Below are 22,794 nucleotides of genomic sequence, written 5' to 3' on the forward strand. Positions count from 1 at the left end.
ATAAAGTGAAAAATATACTTTTCAATTCATAAAAAGTGCATAAAAAATGTCCAACTGGCCAACCCTTATACAAAAAGAAACTGAGTGAACCAAGTATGTGAAAACTTCTGTGCGCTTCAAGAAAATTGGGTGAACCAAATATAAGGGAACGTCCGTGCTCTTCAAAACACAAAGACTTCAACATCCCATCACCACATAGATTCACTTCTTACCAGATAAGAGTAGTTTCAAGCATTGAATAATAATCCCATCATGCTCCAACAGACTGGGCTGTAAAAACTAACCAAATTCCAGATAGCAGCGTTATCAGACACTGGACAGTGATCCCATCAGGCTCCAACTCCTTAAAGCGGAGGTCCACCCTAAAGTGGACCTTCCGCTCATCGGAACCCTCCCCCCCTCCGGTGCCACAATCGGCACCTTTCAGGGGGGAGGGGGGTGCAGTTACCTGGATAATCCAGGTAACTGCACCCACTTCCGGGATAGCTCTCTGCGGAAAGGGGCGTAACTTACGCCCCTTTCCGCAAGTGCCCGCCCCTTCCCGCAAGTGCCCCGCTGCCTGCTGGGAAACACACAGATCCCAGAGGCAGCGGGGAGCGTCCTTATTGCGCATGCGCAGTAGGGAACCGGGAAATGAAGCCGAAAGGCTCCATTTCCTGATTCCCATACCCAAGATGGCGGCGGCAGGACCCGACAGACGACCTAGAGATCGGCTTCGGGTGCCGACATCGCGGGCGCGCTGGACAGGTAAGTGTCATTATTTTAAAAGTCAGCAGCTGCAGTATTTGTAGCTGCTGGCTTTTAAAAAAAAAAAAAAAAACGCGGAGTCCCGGTGGACTCCCGCTTTAAGCCAGGGATCTCAAACTGGTGGCCCTCCAGCTGTTGCAAAACTACAAGTCCCATGAGGCATTGCAAGGCTGACAGTTACCACAGGCAGAGGCATGATGGGACTTGTAGTTTTGCAACAGCTGGAGGGCCGCCAGTTTAAGACCCCTGCCTTAAGCTGTAAAAGTGAACCAGGTTTTTCAATGGACACAGGCATCACAGTATATTTGGAAAAGCTGATAGCCAATCTGGCAGCTCAGTAATAAATCCCAGAGCATAAAGGGAAGAAGATAGCCTTGTAGTGCAATATGTTTCAACAAAAGGGTTTATTAAAACAGAACACTACAAGCTTACATCAAGGCAGCCAAACATCAGCAAAATTAAATGCACATAAATAACAGATCAGTGGTTTGGACCAGCCAGTTCAACCGGTTAGACGTCTCACAATAGGCTTCAGCTGGGAAAGGAGACTCCTCACTTCCCAGCTGAAGCCTATTACAAAGAAACTAGTCAGGTGGAGCCCATTGTGAGACCGTTTGAGCTGGCTGGTGCAAACCACCGCTCTGTTTTTTATGTGCATTTATTTTTACTAGCTCTGTCTGTTGGAGCATGGTGGGATCATCCAATGCTTGAAACTACTGCTATCTGGTAAGAAATTAATCTATGTGGTGATGGGATATTAACCACTTCCCGACCAGCGCACGACGATGTACGTCGACAGAATGGCACGGGCAGGCATATTGGCGTACAGGTACGTCCAATATTCAATGCCGCCCTGCCATCGGGAGCGCACCGGCGGCGCGCGCTCCCGCACTGGTCGGGACCCCCGTGAGTCCGGTCGCGGGACCCGCGGACTCGATCCCCGCGGGCATCCCCGCGATCGTCTCACGGAGCGGGCGAATGGAGGAAATGCTGTGTAAACAACATTTCTCCATTCTGCCTAGCAACTAGTGACGCTGATCTCTGCTCCATGTGATTGGAGCAGAGATCAGTGTTCATTAAATGAAAGCCCAACACCCCCACAGTTAGTAACACACCCCTAGGAACACTTAACCCCTACACTGCCACCCACTGGTTAACCCTTTCAGTGCCAGTGTCATTTACACAGGAATCACTGCATTTATATAGCAGTGATTACTGAATAAATTACAATGGTCCCAAAAATGTGTCAAAAATGTCTGTTGGGTCCCCCACAATGTCGCAGTCACAATAAAAATCGCTGATCGCCGCCATTACTAGTAAAAAAAAAAAAAATAATTATTAATAAAAATGCTATAAAACTATCCCTATTTTGTAAACGCTATAACTTTTGCGCAAACCAATCAATAATCTCTTATTGCGATTTTTTTTACCAAAAATATGTAGAAGAATACGTATCGGCCTAAACTGAGGGAAAAAAATGTTTTTTTATATATTTTTGGGGGATGTTTATTATAACAAAAAGTAAAAAATAATGCGTTTTTTTCAAAAATGTCGCTCTATTTTTGTTTATAGCGCAAAAAATAAAAACCGCAGGGGTGATCAAATACCACCAAAAGAAAGCTCTATTTGTGGGAAAAAAAGGACGTCAATTTTGTTTGGGAGCCACGTCGCATGACCGCGCAATTGTCAGTTAAAGTGACGCAGTGCCGAATCGCAAAAAGTGGTCTGGTCTTTGACCAGCAAAATGGTCCGGTCTGCAAGTGGTTAAAGTCTTTGCATTTTGAAGAGCACTGAAGTTCCCTTATATATGGTTCACCCAATTTCCTTGAAGAGCACAGAAGTTTTCACATACTTGGTTCACTCAGTTCTCTTTTGTAAAGGCACTTTTTATGAACTGAATCATATATTTTTCACTTTATGATTTATTTTATCAACTTTTTTTTTATTACACTTGTTTTTGTAGGAGTGGACTTTATTTTTTTTTTTTTTTTTTTTTTTAACATGAGTTCTTTTTATTGAAAAAAGAGTTATGGCACATACAGAAAAAACAAATGTTGTCCACATCAAAACTTATGGTAGTCTCAGGTTCACTCATCATACACAATGTATATACATGCCTCGCATAGATATTCAAGTCAGTACATAATTTTGGAATTATTACTGGATCCATACAATCCCCTCCAGAAAATCCAAATGGCATTGCTACACAACTCTTTGCTCCAGCCATCCGCACTTCCCCTCTCCTGTTCTCTGCTTACATACAACTCTTCTAGCCTATTAAACATATTGTAGAAGTTGAGACATCACTAGTTCTCTTGGGCTTAAACCTGGTGTGTCTAACCATCTTGACCAAATGCGTTCAAACCTGCCCGGGCACCCCCTGTGTTGGTATATATATTTTTCCATAATAAGGGTTTTACCCATATGTGTTATCCAAGACGTGGTGGTAGGTGGCAGTGTGGATTTCCAGCCCATTAGAATAAGTTTTCTTGCCTGAAATAGTGCTCTGCAGACTGCAACCCTGATCAGCTCTTCAGGAATCCCATCCTCCAGGACCCCTAGAATGCAGCAAATAGGGTCCGTAGGTAGCGTAGTTTGAAACACTCCATTGGGTGTATCAACTACCTAGTTCCAGTACCGATGGAGCTTTGAGCAGCGCCACAGGAAGCGTCTGAGGTAGGCGTGGGCTTTATGACCTTACATTTTTTGTCATGTGTATTTTTGCACTGTGAATATTTTTATAGATTAGCGCACCTGTTTATTTTAATTATCTATGCTTATGGTAGGGGTTTGGACCTTTTTAGGTTGCAGCTTTGCTTTATCTACAGTGCCTTGCAAAACGATTCACCCCCAGTGGCTTTTTACCTATTTTGTTACATTACAGCCTTTAGTTCGTTTTTTTAATCTGAATTATATGTGATGGATCAGAACACAATAGTATAAATTGGTGAAGTAAAATTATAAAAACATATACATAAAACTGTTTTTCAGAAATAAACTGAAGGCATGTGTGTATGTATTTACACCCTTTGTTAGGAAGCCCATAAAAAGCTATGGTGCAACCAATTACCTTCAGAAGTCACATAATTAGTGAAATGATGTCCACCTGTGTGCAATCTAAGTGTCACATGATCTGTCATTACATATACAGACACACCTTTTTAAAAAGGCCCCAGAGGCGGCAACACCTAAGCAAAAAGCATCACCAACCAAACACTGCCATGATGACCAAGGAACTCTCCAAACAAGTAAGGGACAATGTTATTGAGAAGTACAAGTCAGGGTTAGGTTATAAAAAAAATATCCAAATCTTTGATGATCCCTATGAGCACCATCAAATCTATCATAACCAAATGGAAAGAATATGGCACAACGGCAAACCTGCCAAGAGATGGCCGCAAACCAAAACTCACGGACCGGGCAAGGGGGGCATTAATCAGAGAGGCAGCACAGAGACCTAAGATAACCCTGCAGGAGCCACAGAGTTCCACAGCAGAGACTGGAGTATCTGTACATAGGACGACAATAAGCCGTACGCTCCATAGATTTGAGCTTTATGGCAAAGTGACAAGAAGAAAGCCATTAGTTTCAGCAAAAAACAAAATGGCATGTTTTGAGTTTGCAAAAAGGCATGTGGAAGACTCCCAAAATGTATGGAGGAAGGTGCTCTGGTCTGCTGAGACTAAAATTGAACTAAGAAAAGAAAAAGCTATGTCTGGCGCAAAGCCACACATCACACCATCCCCACAGTGAAACAAGGTGGCAACATCATGCTGTAGGGATGTTTTTCAGCAGTCGGGACAGGGAAACTGGTTAGGGTTGAGGGAAAGATGGATGGTGATAAATAAAGGGATATTCTTGAGCAAATCCTGTACCACTCTGTATGTGATTTGAAGCTAGGACTGAGGTTTTCCTTCCAGCACTACATTGACCCCAAACACACTGCTAAAGCAACACTTGAATGGTTTAAGGGGAAATATGTAAATGTGTTGAAACGGTCTAGTTAAAGTCCAGACCTCAATTCAACAGAAAAACTGTGGTCAGACTTAGATTGGTGTTCACAAGTGAAAACCATTCAACTTGAAGGAACTAGAGCAGTTCTGCAAGGAGGAATGGGCAAAAATCCCAGTGGCAAGTTCATAGAGACTTATCCAAAGCGACTTGGAGCTGTGATAGCCTCAAAAGGTGGCTCTACAAAGTATTGACTTTAGGGGGGGGTGAATAGTTATGCACATTGACCTTTTCGGTTAATTTGACCTATTTGTTGTTTGCTTCACAATAAAAAAAACTGCAAATCCTCAAACAATCCATGTTAATTCCAGGTTGTGAGGCAACAAAACAAGAAAAATGCTGGGGGGGGGGGTGAATACTTTTGCAAGGCACTGTATATATTTTTATTCATTTATCTATGTGTTTGATTTCTCCATTTCAATAGTCACACTTCCTTTCACCAGGAGAGTAGGATAAGTGCAGGATTTTAACCCCTTTTTAGTTTATAATTGCAAAGTACCATTCCAGGTATAGAATACCCTGTTAACTTTTGATGCAATTTTCAGCTATATTATGGATATACTGTAACTTGTTTGTTCTTGTAGATCCAATGCTAATATTCTCCTGAAGAAGAGAACATTGTTCACGAAACATGTTGAGAAAGAGTTTTGGGTCTTGAAAACATTTACATATACAATGATGGTATAAAACATTAAATGAAATGGAGTGTGAATCTTTTTTTTATATGGTTATTACTCATCAATGTGAATGGAATTATCAGAAAAAGTAATCTCTTTTCACCAACTGCTTGCATGTGAAATGGCATGTTGATTTTTAGCCAAGCTCTCAATTCCAGCATTCCCATAGAGGATATTCTAGTGGGTGCAGGACAAAAAAATGCAGCAGAATCTTAACATTAGTGGATTCTTCACAAAAAGATATGGAGAAGAGTTCTCCAACACAGTACTGTAAAGTGCAAGGTCTGGCTGGAGGATCAATGCTTTTTTCCCTCTCTACCCAAAATTAAATAATTGTTTTGCGTATGGTTCTCTGAGTGTGACAATGAAACTTTATGCAAAGATAATAATGTGATATAATCAAAAGTAGGCTCACCCATTTTAAGACACTCTTGCCCATCTTTGGCCATTGTCATCGCATGTTCCGATACTTCTGCTGCTTCTCGTTGTGCAAGTTGCCTTAAACATGCCAAGACTGCTCGACGTAGGATCAAGTGAGGGCTGCACAGGTGAACCTAAGGGATATTGTACATATGACAGGTGGAACACACGATATTGAACAGTAACATGAAGCCATAACATATCCAGGAACCAGAAACCTTCAAAACATCCCTAGCAAAGTCAGCTAAGCATATATAAATATTGATAGATAAATCAGATATTATTCATGTGTTCAATTTTTTTGGGAGAATACTTATTAAAAATCAGCATTTAAAGAAAAAAATACCTAGTGTGCTAAGTCAAAGACAAAAATATTGAGAGCTATTGGCCAAAAGATCTATAAAATGCAGTAACATGTAAACCGTTTGCTTCTCCTCTGTGTTAGCTTATCCTCCCAGCTGTGAGCTCATTCCTAATGTTCACTAACAATTGCATTACTTTACAGATGGTTACCAATTTGTAATGCTGTAAAGCTAATTGTTCTACACTGGTTAGTAAAAAATAACCTACAAAAAAGGTACATTTTAGGATTTGGTCTTTGGTTACTGAACAGCTCTGAAGTAAAGCATGTTTTAAGCTAGTGAGGTCCTAGGCTATGTATGGGTTGAAACAAAAATTGCCTGACGCCTCTCTGACTTTAACCATAGGCGGACATTAAACAGCACAAGAAATAGTAACCTCAACCATATATGTGGCCACCCAGTGAGCTAGTCTGTAAGAGCCCATGGTTTTCTTCAAAAGCTGAACAGATGGATCTTTCAGAATATGCAATATACCTCAGTTATGGCCCAATCAAAAATTTTTTAGCTAATCATTGGTTTAAATGTTGCTTATGTACTACTAGCCTGAAGGTTTTTAATTATTGCTCATGGGCAGATTAAAACAATCCTTAGCCACAAATTAGAGAGAAAATAAAGTAATGGGTTAGAAAACCTTGCCCAATTGTTGTCAATTTCTACATGACAAGCTACCTCCAGGAATGTCTGAGGCATGTCAAAAGCACCCTCAGTTGCATAGCTTAACTATGAATGATTGCAGGACCCAGGTATTCTTTTTTGAGCCAAACACATTGCAAGACAGATTGCGCTTTCATATCTGTCCCTCCTCTAAGTATATGGCCAATTTTACCATTTTAAAACAATATGCAATGAGGCTGATGCAGAAAATATCAAGCAGCAATTCATTCCTTGTACTAAACTGTTGTGAACGTACTTTCCTGGGATACAATAGTAATTTACAATAAAGTGGACCAGAGGAGATGCAAATGAAGAAGTAAAATGCAAAAAAGAAGACATCTACAAATTTAATTTCCAATATTTAAGGCTGCATTCACACCTGAGCATATAGTTTTCAGGCAGAAAGTCGCACAATTTTTGCTGTGATTATGTACAGGTCAAAAAGGTCACCGATGTAAAAAGCAGAAAAATGCATGTAATCTGCCAAAAAAGAAGCTCCTGTACTTTGAGCGACAAGCGTTTTGCTGCAGGTGACAGAATGCTCAGATGTGAACAGGGGCTATTGAAATGAATGGGATTTGTCTTGTTGGGCATTTTTAGAGATGAGGCTTACAGCAGAAAAAATGCCAAAACACCTAGGTGTGAACAGGGCCTAAAGAAAAACTTTCAAGCAACAGGAATTATATGTTAAACAGCAATTATTATATAAAAAATATACTGGTTATTCCTTTTCTGGCTCATCTTCCCTAATAAAACCCTTAACTTGAAATGTGATCCTATTTATTTCAAGAGACAGGAAGTGGGATGTGAAACAGCACTACCACAACGCTTCCCTAACATCAATAAGTCAAATTTGTTCTTTTCAATGCAGTTTTCTAATGACACCCATTACCAGAGTGGATGCCAAAAAGCAAACTGAGCGGAGACCAAATCCCTGCTAAGATGTAAGCAGCAAGAGAACATGTTAATAATCGAAGTAATTATACAGGAAATTCTTTTTATCCTATTTTTACATTAGACCTGCCATTCTCAGCCAGGGTTCCTTCGAACCCTTTGGTTCAGAGGTTGCTAGGGCTTGAGCTGTGGCTGACCTCCTACTTGATGATGCCTGCATAGTTCTGGAGCCAACGCCATTTGGAAAAGCCAGCTGTGAGATATATTTTCAGCTGTTTGTAAGGGTGGCCTTCTGATCACCACTGTAAGGGAGAGCATTCTTTCCACTGGTCACCATTGCGAACAGTGTCTTTCCCACTGACCACCGAAGAACTGATTTTAGTAAGGGTACCCTGAGATCTAGAAATTTTTTCAACCCCCTTAAAAAGGTTGAAAAAGACTGCCTTCGACAGCTCTTAAACTGTAATATCAAAATACTGTCGCACATTTTCAGATGGTCCAAGTCTTTGAGGCCCAGTCTGCCTCCAATCTCCCAAAAAGAAGCTCATACTTATTTGAGCGACCAGTGTTTTGCATCAGGCAACAGAATGCTCAGATGTGAGAAGGGGCCATTGAAATGAATGGGATTTAGCTTGTTGAGCTTCAAGCTTAAGGCTTGGTTCCCACTGGAACCAGCTGTGGATCGAACAGGAGCGCTGTGGGTCCCGATTCCCTATTTCAGGGATGAATCTAGGACGAATCAGCGCCAAATCTATGCCTGAATTTGGCCCTGAAATTGAGCCAAAGACACACATTTCTGTGAACTGCACTCCGCAGCCGTAACGGAGATTCTGTGAACCGGTTCCATAGGGATCCAGTCACATTCTCCTGCTACACAAATTGGATGCAGGGAAACCCATATCTAATTAGCATAGGTCTGAACCCGGCTTAAAACAGAAATATGGTCAGGTGTGAACGGGGCTGAAAACTCAGATGCCTTCATTCTTGTTCAATGGCTTTCCAATTCTCTGACATGGAAGAAGTAGGTTTTTCAGGTGTTTGGACTTCACATATGCATACTTGTTGCATGTAATTACAGTAGATATAAGAAGTCCATGCACCCCTGTTAAAATGTCTATTAAAAAGGTTTCTGTGATGTAAAAAAAAAAAACGATTTAACCACTTCCCGCTTGCCGGCTGTCATACAACGTCCTTGACTTTGTGCGGGGATATCTGAATGATGCCTGCAGCTACAGGCATCATGCAGATATCAGCTTTTTCAGCCAGCGATTACCTTTACCATAAGATTACCTTTACCATAAGATCATAGCGGCTGTTCCACTGCTTGATCGTTTTTATGGGAGGCAAGAGGGGACCAACCTACCTGCTTCTACCGACTCACCGCTACGATCGAAGCCATGATTGTCTCTTTTTTTATTTCAGGCTTCCCAGAGGTGAGATGTGGAGTCTTATTGACCCCATATCTCACTGTAAAGAGGACCTGTCATGCCATATTCCTATTACAAGGGATGTTTACAATCTTGTAATAGGAATAAAAGTGATCAAAAATGGGGAATAAAGTGTCAAACTAAAATAAAGTAAAATGAATAAAAAATATATTTTTTTTTAAAGCGCCCCTGTCCCCGTGCTCGCACGCAGAAGCGAACGCATACGTAGGCCCCGCCCACATATGAAAACGGTGTTGAAATCACACGTGAGGTATCGCTGTGAACGTTGGAGTGAGAGCAATAATTTTGCTCCTAGACCTCCTCTGTAACTCAAAACATGTAACCAGTAAAACATTTTAAAGCGTCGCCTATGGTGATTTTTAAGTTGCAGTATAAATGTTGGCCAAAATTTATGAAGAAAAATTACTAATTTGCTAAATTTTATAACAAAAACTGTCTATTTTTCTTTTATAGAGCAAAAAATAAAAAACAATGGTGATTAAATACCACCAAAAGAAAGCTCTATTTGTGTGAAAAAAATGACAAACATTTCATATAGGTACAGTGTTGTATGACTGAGTAATTGTCATTCAAAATGTGAGAGAGCACTGAAAGCTGAAAATTGGTCTGGTTAGGAAGGGGGTTTAAGTGCCCAGTGGTCAAGTGGTTAATGTGACCTATAAACTGTACAACTCAATTGAACAACAAACTGAAATATTTTAGGTGGAGGGAAGTAAAAATAAAAAAACAAAATAGTATGGTTGCATAAGTGTGCACATCCTTGAACTGATACTTTGTTGAAGCACCTTTTGATTTTATTACAGCACTCAGTCTTTTTGGGTAGGAGTATCAGCATGGCACATCTTGACTTGGCAATATTTGCAACTCTTCTTTACAAAAACATTCCAAATCTGTCAGATTGCAAGGGCATCTCCTGTGCACATTGAATTCAACTTTAATCTTCTGTTGGAGCCATTACTTTGTTGATTTGGATGTATGCTTTGGGTCGTTGTCATGCTGAAAGATGACATTCCTCTTCATGTTCAGTTTTATAGCAAAAGCCTGAAGGTTTTGTGACAATATTGACTGGCATTTGGAACTGTTCATAATTCCTCTCTACCTTGACTAAGACCCTTCCAGCTGAAGAAAAACAGCCCCAAAGCATGATTCTGCCACCACCATGCTTCATTGTGGGTATGATGTTCTTTTGGTGATGTGCAATGTTGGTTTTGCTCCAAACATATCTTGGAATTATAGCCAAAAAGTTTAACCTTGGTTTCATCAGACCATAAAACATTTTCCCACATGCTTTTGTGAGACTTCAGATATGTTTTTGTAAAATTTAGTCGGGCTTGGATGTTTTTCTTCGTAAGAAAAGGCTTCAGTCTTGCCACTCTACTCCATAGCCCAGACATGAAGAATATGGGAGATTGTTGTCACATGTACTACACAGCTAGTACTTGCCAGATATTCCTGCAAATCCTTTAATATTGCTGTAGGCCTCTTGGCAGCCTCCGTGACCAGTTTATTTCTGGTCTTTTCATAAATTGTTGAAGGATTTTGAGTTCTTGGCTGTTGTGCCATATTTTCTCTACTTGATGATTATGGTTTTTACTGTGTTCCATGGTATATCTAATGCATTGGAAATTCTTTTGTACCCTTCTCCTGACTGTTCCCTTTTAACAATGAGATCCCTCTGATGCTTTGGAATCTCTCTGCGGACCATGGCTTTTGCTGTAGAATGCGACTCACAGAAAATGTCAGGAAAGACATACTGGAACAGTTGAGACTTTATTTGGGGTTAATCGGAGGCACTTTAACCACTTGCTTACCGGGCATTTAAACCCCCCCTCCTGTCCAGACCAACTGTCGCACATTGAATGACAATTGTCGCGGTCATACAACACTGTAACCAAATGAAATGTTTATCATTTTTTTCCCCACAAACACAGCTTTCTTTTGGTGGCATTTGATCACCTCTGCGGTTTTTACTTTTTGATAAAAAAAACTTAAAAAGACCGAATTTAAAAAAAATATATATATATTTTATATTTTGTTATGAAATTTTAAAACAGGTAATTTTTTTCTCCTTCATTGATGTACGCGGATGGGGCGGCACTGATGGGCACCGATAGGTGGCAGTGATGGGTGGCAATAATGGGCACTGATTAGTTACACTGATAGGCAGCACGGCTAGGTGGCACTGATTGGCACCACTGGTGGGCATTGATAGATGGCACTGGCAGGTGGCAATGGTGTGCAAAGATGAGGCATAATTGCCTCTTCCAGACCCATGTCCCTTGCAGATGAGCCGGTGATCGGCTTTTTTTCGTGAGAATTTTTTATTTATTTCTTATCAAGCTTTTGTTTACATCATGTGATGAGCTGTCATTGGCAAACAGCTGATCACATGGTAAGGGGCCAGGACGGGCCCCTTACTCAGATCGGTGATCACCCAAGTCTCAGTGACTCGGTGATCACAGTGCGCGCAGGGAGCGTGCACAGGGGAGGCCATATGACGGCCTCCTGGAAATTCAGGTCCGTGCTGTGGCCATCAATTGGCTATAGTGTGGATGTCAAGGGGTTAAATGATGGCAGGTGTGTACTGACTCCTATTTAACATGAGTTTGAATGCAATTTGCTTAATTCTAAACATCGCTACATCCCTAGCTATGAGAGGGTGTGCACACTTATGCAACCACTTTATTTTCATTTTTTTATTTTTACTCTCCCACTAAAATATTTCAGTTTGTTTTAGATTTACAGTTTATAGGTCACATTAAAAAGGTGGAAAAAGTTCTTAAATTATTTACAACACAGAAAACTGACTTTTTAACAGGGGTGTGTAGACTTTATACACACTGTAAATCAGAAAGCATTGACATTCAGGCAACAAGCAAAGGCAATGGAAGTTAACATTTTTACTTCAGATTTTCTTCAAATTATTGTTGAGCCATTTAAAACAATGAAAAACAACGAAAATCAGTGAAACTGAAAAACATGGATAACAACAAAAGTATTCCAAAATTGTACAACTCATATAAAATAGCTACACAATGTGTTGTGGTGTTCATTTACTATCAAATTGATAAAGATTGTTAGTTGTGTATTGCAACAAACTGACCTGTCTATAGCAATTATTAGATTTTGTGAGCCAACGTGTCAAATCTAGAAGAAAACAAGCTCTTTAAAGAGGAAGTAAACTCTCCCACTCTGATGCTTCTTTTCATTTAGTCCATTATAATAAGTAATTATCAGACTATATCCACTGTAATCCAGCCCAAATCGCATATTACTTACTGTTTAAAGAAACTTTAAAAAACTTGTTTCCAGGGGTTAGGCAGCGCCATCTTAAGTATTGTTTTCTGAGTCCACAGTGGAGTGTATTTTCGCCCTTACATTGAGCACTTCCTGTACTGTTAACCAAGCCTCCTTCTCAATCCAATGTTTCTATGGCAACCCTGCTTCCCTGTTCATAGCATTTACTTGTGCCAATGTCTAACGTTTGCCTTTGTCAGACTTATCAGCTTCAGCTGATAAGACTGCAGTATTGGCAAAGTTTAGACTGTATGTGAGGTCACATGGTGTGTAGGAGGAAGCTCTGAGTAATTAGCAAAGTTAAGTGGTGTGTCGTAGGAAGTCCTGATAACAGATAGATAAGCACATAGAGAGTGTGCTGTAAATCAGGGGAGATCTGGGCATGCTCAGTGACTTCATTCTACAGAACAACAAGGATTACAACAATACTAAGCAAGTAAGGAGATATCTACAAGCAGTGTTCATTTAGGGCTTTTTTTATGCCGATTTACATGGGACAAAGTTGTGGGGGAGGGTTTACAACCACTTTAAGTAACTGTATATTTTTTTACTCTCAGAGAAAATTCATAAAAGCCTTACTACAGCTCTTATGAATGGAAAGTGGTTTATGAATGGAGGGTGGACAGACGATTGAAAGTACACCTGAAGCATCAGTCTACTTACTGGAAAGCTGGATCTGCAACAGCACCTGGCTGTATTTAAAAAAAAAAATCTAACTTGGACATATATAAGTTACACTATTCCACGCTCTCCAGCACCTTGCTTCAATCTCTGGACACAACTCTGTATGCTTTGAGAAAAGTTGTGGGGAGAATATAAGTATGAAACTAAAGGCAGGATAACAAAAGCTGATGACATAGTTATCAGCACCTACCACTTATATTTATATATGTCTCGGCTGACCCTCAACTACCGCTGCAATGGGTTTCCGCTTTAAAATATCTAGGGGTCCGGGTAACAGCGGAAGTAAAGGATTATGTAACCCTTAACCAGTTGCCGACCGCCGCACGACGATGTACGTCGACAGCATGGCACGGGCAGGCATATGGGCGTACCTGTACGTCCCTGCCTTCCCGCGGGTCGGGGGCCCGATCGGGCCCCCGCCCGGTGCCTGCGGCGGTCGGTTTTCGTCCGGGAGCGATCCGGGACGAGGGGGCGGCCATTCATTCATGGCCACCCCCTCGCGATCGCTCCCGACGAATAGAAATCCCCCGTGACATCACTTCCTCTCCTGTAATGTAAACACAGGAGAGGAAGTGATGTATTCTCTCCTCCGTGTCTGTATTTTTCGTTCCGACACGGAGGAGAGCGGATCGGTGAGTTGCACCAACACTCTACACACACAGTAGAACATGCCAGGCACACTCACACCCCCCCGATCACCCCCCCAATTACCCCTGCCCCCCAGTCACAGTGACACCAATGTCATTTTTTTTTTTTTTTGCATTGGTGTCATTTGTGACTGTAATAACTGTTAGGGCAGTTAGGGTTAGCCCCCTTTAGTTCTAATGTACCCCCCTAACCCCCCCAATAAAGGTTTAACCCCGTGATCACCCCCCGTCGCCAGTGTCACTAAGGCTGGGTTCACATTGCAGCGGTTTATGAGAACGAATGTGATTCGCACCGCACTGCAGTGCAAATCACATCCGATCTCTGTGCGATTCGAGTTCAGCCATTCGCCGCACCCGCCGCAAATTCGCACGGGACCCTTTTTTTGGCCCGCAGCAGAATCGGATCGCATGGGTGTTCACACCATGCGATCCGAGTTTGCAGATCGCACTGCGATATGCGAACTGATCTGGGGGTGTCAGTAACATTTCACTGACACTCCCAGCAGTTCGCATAGGGCAGTGTGAACTGCCGCCGGGAGGCATGCGATGCGGGAACCCGCCGCGGATTCGTGGCGTTTCCGCATCGCTCCAGTGTGAACCCAGCCTAATAAGCGATCATTTTTCTGATCGCCGTATTAGTGTCACAGGTGACGCTAGTTAGGCAGGTAGGTATTTAGGTTCGCCGCAGCTTTTTATAGCGCCAGGGACCCCCATATACTACCGCATAAAGCCCCCTGATTGCCCCCTAGTTAACCCTTTCACCAGTGATCACCATATAACTGTTACAGGTGACGCTGGTTGGTTAGTTATTTTTTTATAGTTTCAGGGCACCCGCCATTTATTACCTAATAAAGGTTTAACCCCCTGATCACCGGCGGGTGTCATTTGTGACTAATAACTGTTAGGGCAGTTAGGGTTAGCCCCCTTTAGTTCTAAGGTACCCCCTAACCCCCCCAATAAAGGTTTAACCCCGTGATCACCCCCCGTCGCCAGTGTCACTAAGGCTGGGTTCACATTGCAGCGGTTTATGAGAACGGATGTGATTCGCACCGCACTGCAGTGCAAATCACATCCGATCTCTGTGCGATTCGAGTTCAGCTATACAGATAGTATGGCTGAATTCGTGTCGCACCCGCCGCAAACTCGCACGGGACCCTTTTTTTGGTCCGCAGCAGAATTGGATCGCATGGGTGTTCACACCATGCGATCCAAGTTTGCAGATCGCACTGCGATATGCGAACTGATCTGGGGGTGTCATTAACATTTCACTGACACTCCCAGCAGTTCGCATAGGGCAGTGTGAACTGCCGCCGGGAGGCATGCGATGCGGGAACCCGCCGCGCATTCGTGGCGTTCCCGCATCGCTCCAGTGTGAACCCAGCCTAATAAGCGATCGTTTTTCTGATCGCTGTATTAGTGTCACAGGTGACGCTAGTTAGGCAGGTAGGTATTTAGGTTCGCCGCAGCTTTTTATAGCGCCAGGGACCCCCATATACTACCGCATAAAGCCCCCTGATTGCCCCCTAGTTAACCCTTTCACCAGTGATCACCATATAACTGTTACAGGTGACGCTGGTTGGTTAGTTATTTTTTTATAGTTTCAGGGCACCCGCCATTTATTACCTAGTCTCACTAGTGTACCCCTAAATTTAGGGGTGTCTACTTTCCAAAATGGGGTCATTTGGGGGGGGTTTGTGCCATCTTGGCATTTTATGGCCTTCAAAACTGTAACGCCCTTAGAAAGCCTGAAGGCGGTGCTTGGTTTTCGGGGCCCCGTACGCGGCTAGGCTCCCAAAAAGTCCCACATATGTGGTATCCCCGTACTCAGGAGAAGCAGCAGAATTTATTTTGGGGTGTTATTTCACATATGCCCATGGCATGCGTGAGCAATATATCATTTAGTGACAACTTTGTGAAAAAAAAAAAAAAAGTTTGTAATTTTCCCGCAACTTGTGGCAAAATATAAAATATTCCATGGACTCAACATGCCTCTCAGCAAATAGCTTGGGGTGTCTACTTTCTAAAATGGGGTCATTTGTGGGGGTTTTGTGCCATCTTGGCATTTTATGGCCTTCAAAACTGTAATAGGTAGTGAGAAGTGAACTCAAAAATTTACGCCCTTAGAAAGCCTGAAGGCGGTGCTTGGTTTTCGGGGCCCCGTACGCGGCTAGGCTCCCAAAAAGTCCCACATATGTGGTATCCCCGTACTCAGGAGAAGCAGCAGAATTTATTTTGGGGTGTCATTTCACATATGCCCATGGCATGCATGAGCAATATATCATTTAGTGACAACTTTGTGAAAAAAAAAAAAAAAAAGTTTGTAATTTTCCCGCAACTTGTGGCAAAATATAAAATATTCCATGAACTCAACTTGCCTCTCAGCAAATAGCTTGGGGTGTCTACTTTCTAAAATGGGGTCATTTGTGGGGGTTTTGTGCCATCTTGGCATTTTATGGCCTTCAAAACTGTAATAGGTAGTGAGAAGTGAACTCAAAAATTTACGCCCTTAGAAAGCCTGAAGGCGGTGCTTGGTTTTCGGGGCCCCGTACGCGGCTAGGCTCCCAAAAAGTCCCACATATGTGGTATCCCCGTACTCAGGAGAAGCAGCAGAATTTATTTTGGGGTGTCATTTCACATATGCCCATAGCATGTGTGAGCAATATATCATTTAGTGACAACTTTGTGTAAAAAAAAAAAAAAAATTTTTTTTTTGTCATTATTCAATCGCTTGAGGCAAAAAAATAAAATATTCAATGGGCACAACATGCCTCTTATCAATTTCCTTAGGGGGTCTACTTTCCAAAATGGGGTCATTTGGGGGGGTTTTGTACTGCCCTGCCAATTTAGCACCTCAAGAAATGAGATAGGCAGTCGTAAACTAAAAGCTGCGTAAATTCCAGAAAACGTACCTTAGTTTGTAGATGTGACAACTTTTGCGCAAACCAATAAATATACAATTATTGACTTTTTTTTTTACCAAAGACATGTGGCTGAATACATTTTGGCCTAAATGTATGACTAAAATTGAGTTTATTGGATTTTTCTAATAACAAAAAGTAGAAAATATCATTTTTTTTCAAAATTTGCGGTCTTTTTACGTTTATATCGCAAAAAATAAAAATCGCAGAGGCAATCAAATACCATCAAAAGAAAGCTCTATTTGTGGGAAGAAAAGGACGCAAATTTTGTTTGGGTACAACATTGCATGACCGCGCAATTACCAGTTAAAGCAGCGCAGTGCCAAAGTGTAAAAAGACCTCTGGTCATTTACCAGCAAAATGGTCCGGTCTGAAGGTGGTTAACTTACTCCCGTTGGTACTGTTATTGAAACAAAAAGCACAAACATGGTCGAAGCTACCACTATCCTTAATGGGTAGAATTAGCTTATTAAAAATGAAATTCCTCCCAGTGGTATTGTATTTCCTGCGACATGCGCATGTCTGGGTACCGAAAGCCTTTTTTAAGCAACTTGACAGTGTGGTCTCCTCTTTTCTGTGGACGCCCAGGCCCCCTAGGATTGGGCTTCAGGTGCTGAAGGAGCCGAGTGATAGGGGGGGGCTTGGCGCTACCGGACTGGCAAAAATATTACTTAGCCGGGCAATTGGTCTTCGCCCGCAGATGGTTAATTGCAGATGACGGGGACGCAGCCACGGTCCTAGAGGCCGCGCATCTGGGGTCGTATGACAGTCTCCGGTTTGCGCTATTTAGAGGACCCCCATATGGATGAACCCGACTCTGCCCCACTTTTATAATTTACCTGACCCTGTGCTATGGACGTTGAAGGGAATTAAGACACTAGGGGACATAACATCCTGGGGCGAGTTACAGTCTTTTTCACAGCTGCAATCCCGACATGATCTTCCCAATAGTTACTTATTTAGGTTTCTGCAGCTGAGACACGCTTTTCAGGTGCAGTTTCGCGAGTGGAGGGTGGAATCCCTACCCTCGGCCCTCAAGACCTTGCTGTCTGGTGATGACTTGGTGAAACCTTTGTCGGCGACCTACAAAGAACTGTTTAAGCTAACTCCTAAGGCTATTGTCGTGTGTAGGGAGCGATGGGTACGGGAAGTTCCGGAGGTGCAGGGGGAGGACTGGGACGACCTATGGACTCGACCTTTCAAACACCTAGTATCCACGAGAGACAGGTTGATTCAATTTAAATTTCTGCATAGGATTTACTACACTCCGGCTAGACTGGGCAGGATTTTCCCCTTGGCCTCGAAGGAGTGCTGGCGATGTCGCCATGCTCCTGCCGATGACGGGCACATTTTCTGGCATTGTCCTCACATACAGAGATTTTGGACTGATGTAGTTACATGTGTTTCGGAGCGGATTTCAGTTCCGGTACCGATGACCATCAAAGTGTGCCTTTTGGGACTAGTGGATGACGTAGCACCTACACGGGCCATGCGTACGATGCTGACTATCCTTTGTTTCTATGGGAGGAAAGCTATTCTGCTGGCCTGGAAGAAGTCGGAGGCTCCGAGCGTTACAGCCTGGAAGGGTCTGGTGAATTCAAGGTTACCTTACTACAAAGCTACTTATGAGAGTAGAGGCTGTGGGAAAAAGTTTGATAAAGTATGGCACTCCTGGTGTAACTCCAGGGATACGGTGGGGTGAGGGGGGGGGTCTTGAAGGTACAAGACACGGAGTTCTGATTGTATCACATTGCCATACTTATGAATCGCATCACCTGAGGCAATTTGGGATTATCAGCGATGCATGAGGCTCTGGGTAATGGATTTGGAAACATGTGACTCCGAATATGACAGGTTGGGATGACTCCCATAACGAGATATGACTGACAGGGGTGGGTGGGTAGGGGGGGAGGGAAGGGAGGGGATGTTGTAGTTAGATGGTCTTTGTTAGATAGACTGGTTGTGGACAGTGTTCTGGACGGACACATCCACTGTTGTATGTTTTTGTTTCTGGAAAATTAATAAAAAGATTTAAAAAAAAAAATATTTATATTTGTCTCTTCAGTGCTATGTAACCTTAACCACTTACCGACCAGCGCACGCTGATGTACGTCGACAGAATGGCACGGGCAGGCAAATGGGCGTACATGTACGTCCCTTTAAATTTGCCGCCCTGCCATCGGGAGCGCGCCGGCGGCGGCGCACTCCCGCGCTGGTCGGGACCCCCATGAGTCCGGTCGCGGGACCCGCGGACTCGATAGCCGCGGGCATACCACGATCGCCTCACGGAGCGGCCAAATGAAGAAATGCCGTTGTAAACAGCATTTCTCCATTCTGCCTAGCAACTAGTGACGCTGATCTCTGCTCCATGTGATTGGAGCAGAGATCAGTGTTCACTAAATGAAAGCCCAACCCCCCCACAGTTAGTAACACACCCCTAGGAACACTTAACCCCTACACTGCCACCCACTGGTTAACCCCTTCACTGCCAGTGTCATTTACACAGGAATCACTGCATTTATATAGCAGTGATTACTGTATAAATGACAATGGTCCCAAAAATGTGTCAAAAATGTCCGATGGGTCCCCCACAATGTCGCAGTCACAATAAAAATCGCTGATCGCAGCCATTACTAGTAAAAAAAAAATAATAAAAAATTATTAATAAAAATGCTATAAAACTATCCCTATTTTGTAAACGCTATAACTTTTGCGCAAACCAATCAATAATCGCTCGGCCTAAACTGAGGGAAAAAAATGTTTTTTTATATATTTTTGGGGGATATTTATTATAACAAAAAGTAAAAAATAATGTTTTTTTTTCAAAATTGTTGCTCTATTTTTGTTTATAGCGCAAAAAATAAAAACCGCAGGGGTGATCAAATACCACCAAAAGAAAGCTCTATTTATGGGAAAAAAAAAGGACGTCAATTTTGTTTGGGGGCCACGTCGCACGACCGCGCAATTGTCAGTTAAAGCGACGCAGTGCCGAATCGCAAAAAGTGGTCTGGTCTTTGACCAGTAAATTGGTCCGGTCTGAAAGTGGTTAAAGAGACACGTCTGTCACCCCAGTTTATTTTACAGACCCCTTACCTGTTAAATAAATGGATTGAAGACAACTGTCAGGCCGATCCAGCGTTGTCTTGCTGTGATGTGCTGCTCAGGTATCACAGCCCAGGTCCTGTGCCCTTATCTTGGTCCTCCTTGGCTGGCTGGCCGCTTCTGGAATTACAACCATCAGCTCCACCCACTAGAAATTCCTACTCCTGCAATCACCTGGGATATGTGATGAGGAAATGGGAACTCATCACTCTCACCTAGGCAAGAATGGCATTTAGGGATAGGGGGTGTTGGGTTGTGCAGAAAAATCAAGCTACTCAGGTGAGTAAAGGTCCCATTGAAGCACCCCAGAGGTCTCTTCTACTCAGCATCCTCCAGTAAGGCCTACCTCTGATTGCAAAGGTTTTGTCAGGAAAAAAAGAGGCCTCTACCACTAGGCGTGTAGTAATCCTGCTGCATCAATTACATGGATTCAACAAAGAACCAACTTTCTTGCCACCTGCCCCATGAAACAGGGAAACACTCTGAAACTTCTTGTTTCTCTAAATTGGAGGACTTGGCCAGGGGGATCATTGCTCAGATTAACAATGTCATCAGAAAATTGAGCTAGAAAACAAGTTATTATACAGCGAAGATCAGAACTGCACAGCAAGAACATTACAAATAAACAAAACAGATGCAACCAACATGAACAAATGCATATATCAAAATGAGTCAAGCAACAGGCAGTGTAAACACTCCAGAAAATGTTATGTCACATGCACAAAAGCAGGAAACAGCTGTGGCTATGATCCAGAACCTCCAACTTCAACACAATTGAAGCAGGATTGGTTCCTGGTTACACAGAGCATGAACAAAGCACTGGCAGGGTGGGTGTAACACAGGTTACATACTGCAATTATTCAACTACACACAAAATGCAAATGAAAAAAGACAAGACAAGACTAGTAAAAAAGAATGTGTTTTTTCATACAAAAGCAGGCTCTTAAAAAAGCATGTTTAAAACATCTGGAAGAGTATAAATGTTTCCATGGTAAGGGTTTATTAGTTTTTAAAGAGGTTCTCTACCTTCAAATTACTTAAATCTCTAGGCCCATATATGTTGTACTGTATTTGTGACACCTTTGCTTCATATAGAATGCAAAAGGGGTTTTGGAACTTTATATGAGGTGCATGCTATCATGCATCTCCATCTCTAAATCAGAAAAAGGAAAGGGGTTTTTGGGACTCATTTCAATTGAACAATTATATAATTGTTTAACTGGCATATAAACAAAGCATATCTCATAAACATATGATACATGGTTGAGCATGAGTATTTTTATCTATATACACAAGATGAAAAGAAGAATTTATATTATAAACACACACACATATACATGCATCTAAAATTGCATAGAATCCCATGGAAGTAATTAGTATAAAAAGCCAAACGCTTTTTGAGTAATGGATACAAATGGGCTATAAGATACAAATGAATCACAGTTGAGGTCAAACTATGTGTTGGGAACATGATGACATTGATAGGTTTAATGCGTTTCGTAGCTAGTCACCACTCATCAGGAGCAAACGCATAGCATAACTGAAAAAAAATGAAAAAAAGGTACCAAATGGGGTCTAATGTTTTGCCCAGATAGTAAGAAACAAGGTAGGGGCAAGGGGAAACGAGGTTTGTATCTCCCTGGAATACTTATGTATAAATTGTTCTAGATAAGCAGTGTTGCAAGTCAGGATATGCGAGGCAAGTCTATCCTGGGAGCTGAGGGAATGAACCCAAGGAAGAAGCAAGCACACCGAAACACATTTGCTTCTTTCTTGGGTTCATTCCCTCATTGTCTTGTATATAGATAAAAATACTCATGCTCAACCATGTATCATATGTTTACGAGATATGCTTTGTTTATATGCCAATTAAACAATTTTATAATTTTTCCTTCCACGTGTGCCTCACTCAAAAGTCCCAAAAACCTCTTTCTTATTTCTTTTGCTTCATATGTCATTTCTCCAGGAGGCTCAAACATTTAATTTTTTTTTAGAGTGACAGTCTGCAATTAAGCACAATTGTTTGTTAGGTGATGATACCCAATACCATATAAAACTGTACATCACACCTGGTTTAGTAGCAGTTAATGTATGGAAAGGGAAATCAGCTCATTTCAAAAATATCTTTATCAGCGATATATATCCCTGATGAAGAGATTTTTAAAATGCATTGGATCTCCCTTTCCATACATTAACTGTTACTAAACCCAGTGGGATGTACAGTTTTATATGGTATTAGGTAGCGCCACCTAACAAGTGTGCTTAATGTCAGACTGTCATTCTAAAAAATGTTATGAAACGTTTGAGCCTCATGGAGGTTTTTTTTAATTGTGAATAATAAAATGTATACTTTTAAATCACCTATTTGGTAGTATATGATGGTTGCCGTGATAAAGTCCTAATAAGAGGAACAATTTGATGTTATATTACTAGAAGGATGATGGTAACCTTTGCACTTTTTCTCATATGCCATTTCTTTCTCTAGATGTGCTTTTGACAAATTTTAAACAGTACTATCACTAAAACAAACCTACCATTCTGATAAAATATAAAGTTAAAAATATTAACCCTCTGCTGCAAAAAATAAAATAAAAATACAGTCAGCTGCAAAGGCCTAGCGACTGACCTCCAGACAGTGCTAAATAGTCTGAGATTTGATTTTCCCCTGAAGCTGACAAGACCAAATGCATAGACATGTGGATACGTGACATGGGAGCAGGGGTGGACAAAAAGGTAGGTTGTTGTAAGTAAGACTCTGCCTTAAGCAAAGACTCCATTATCTGGACACACTAGAATTCTATACATTATACATTCTATAAAGCACAGCCGAACAGAATTAAGTAGAGGTAACCCAAATCTATACATTTGCTGCCACAAATATACAAAAAGGATCACAAAGAAGGGAACAGCAATTGGCAAGAATTACACAATGG

At 42.0% G+C, this 22,794-nt stretch overlaps 1 protein-coding gene across 2 annotated transcripts in view; it reads right to left on the reverse strand.

Moving 5' to 3' along the window:
- The window catches only part of HEATR5A (HEAT repeat containing 5A), a 277,562-nt gene that overhangs the window by 78,030 nt on the left and 176,738 nt on the right, over positions 1-22,794 (reverse strand). For both annotated transcript variants that reach the window (XM_077464810.1, XM_077464809.1), the window contains one exon: positions 5,851-5,989. In XM_077464810.1, the coding sequence (XP_077320936.1) occupies positions 5,851-5,989 (139 nt within the window). The remainder of the gene's footprint in view (positions 1-5,850; positions 5,990-22,794) is intronic.

The sequence above is a fragment of the Lithobates pipiens genome, unplaced genomic scaffold (genome assembly GCF_037356315.1).
Source record: "Lithobates pipiens isolate NorthernLeopardFrog02 unplaced genomic scaffold, aLitPip1_a1.2 Scaffold_30, whole genome shotgun sequence".
Taxonomy (NCBI): Eukaryota; Metazoa; Chordata; class Amphibia; order Anura; family Ranidae; genus Lithobates; species Lithobates pipiens.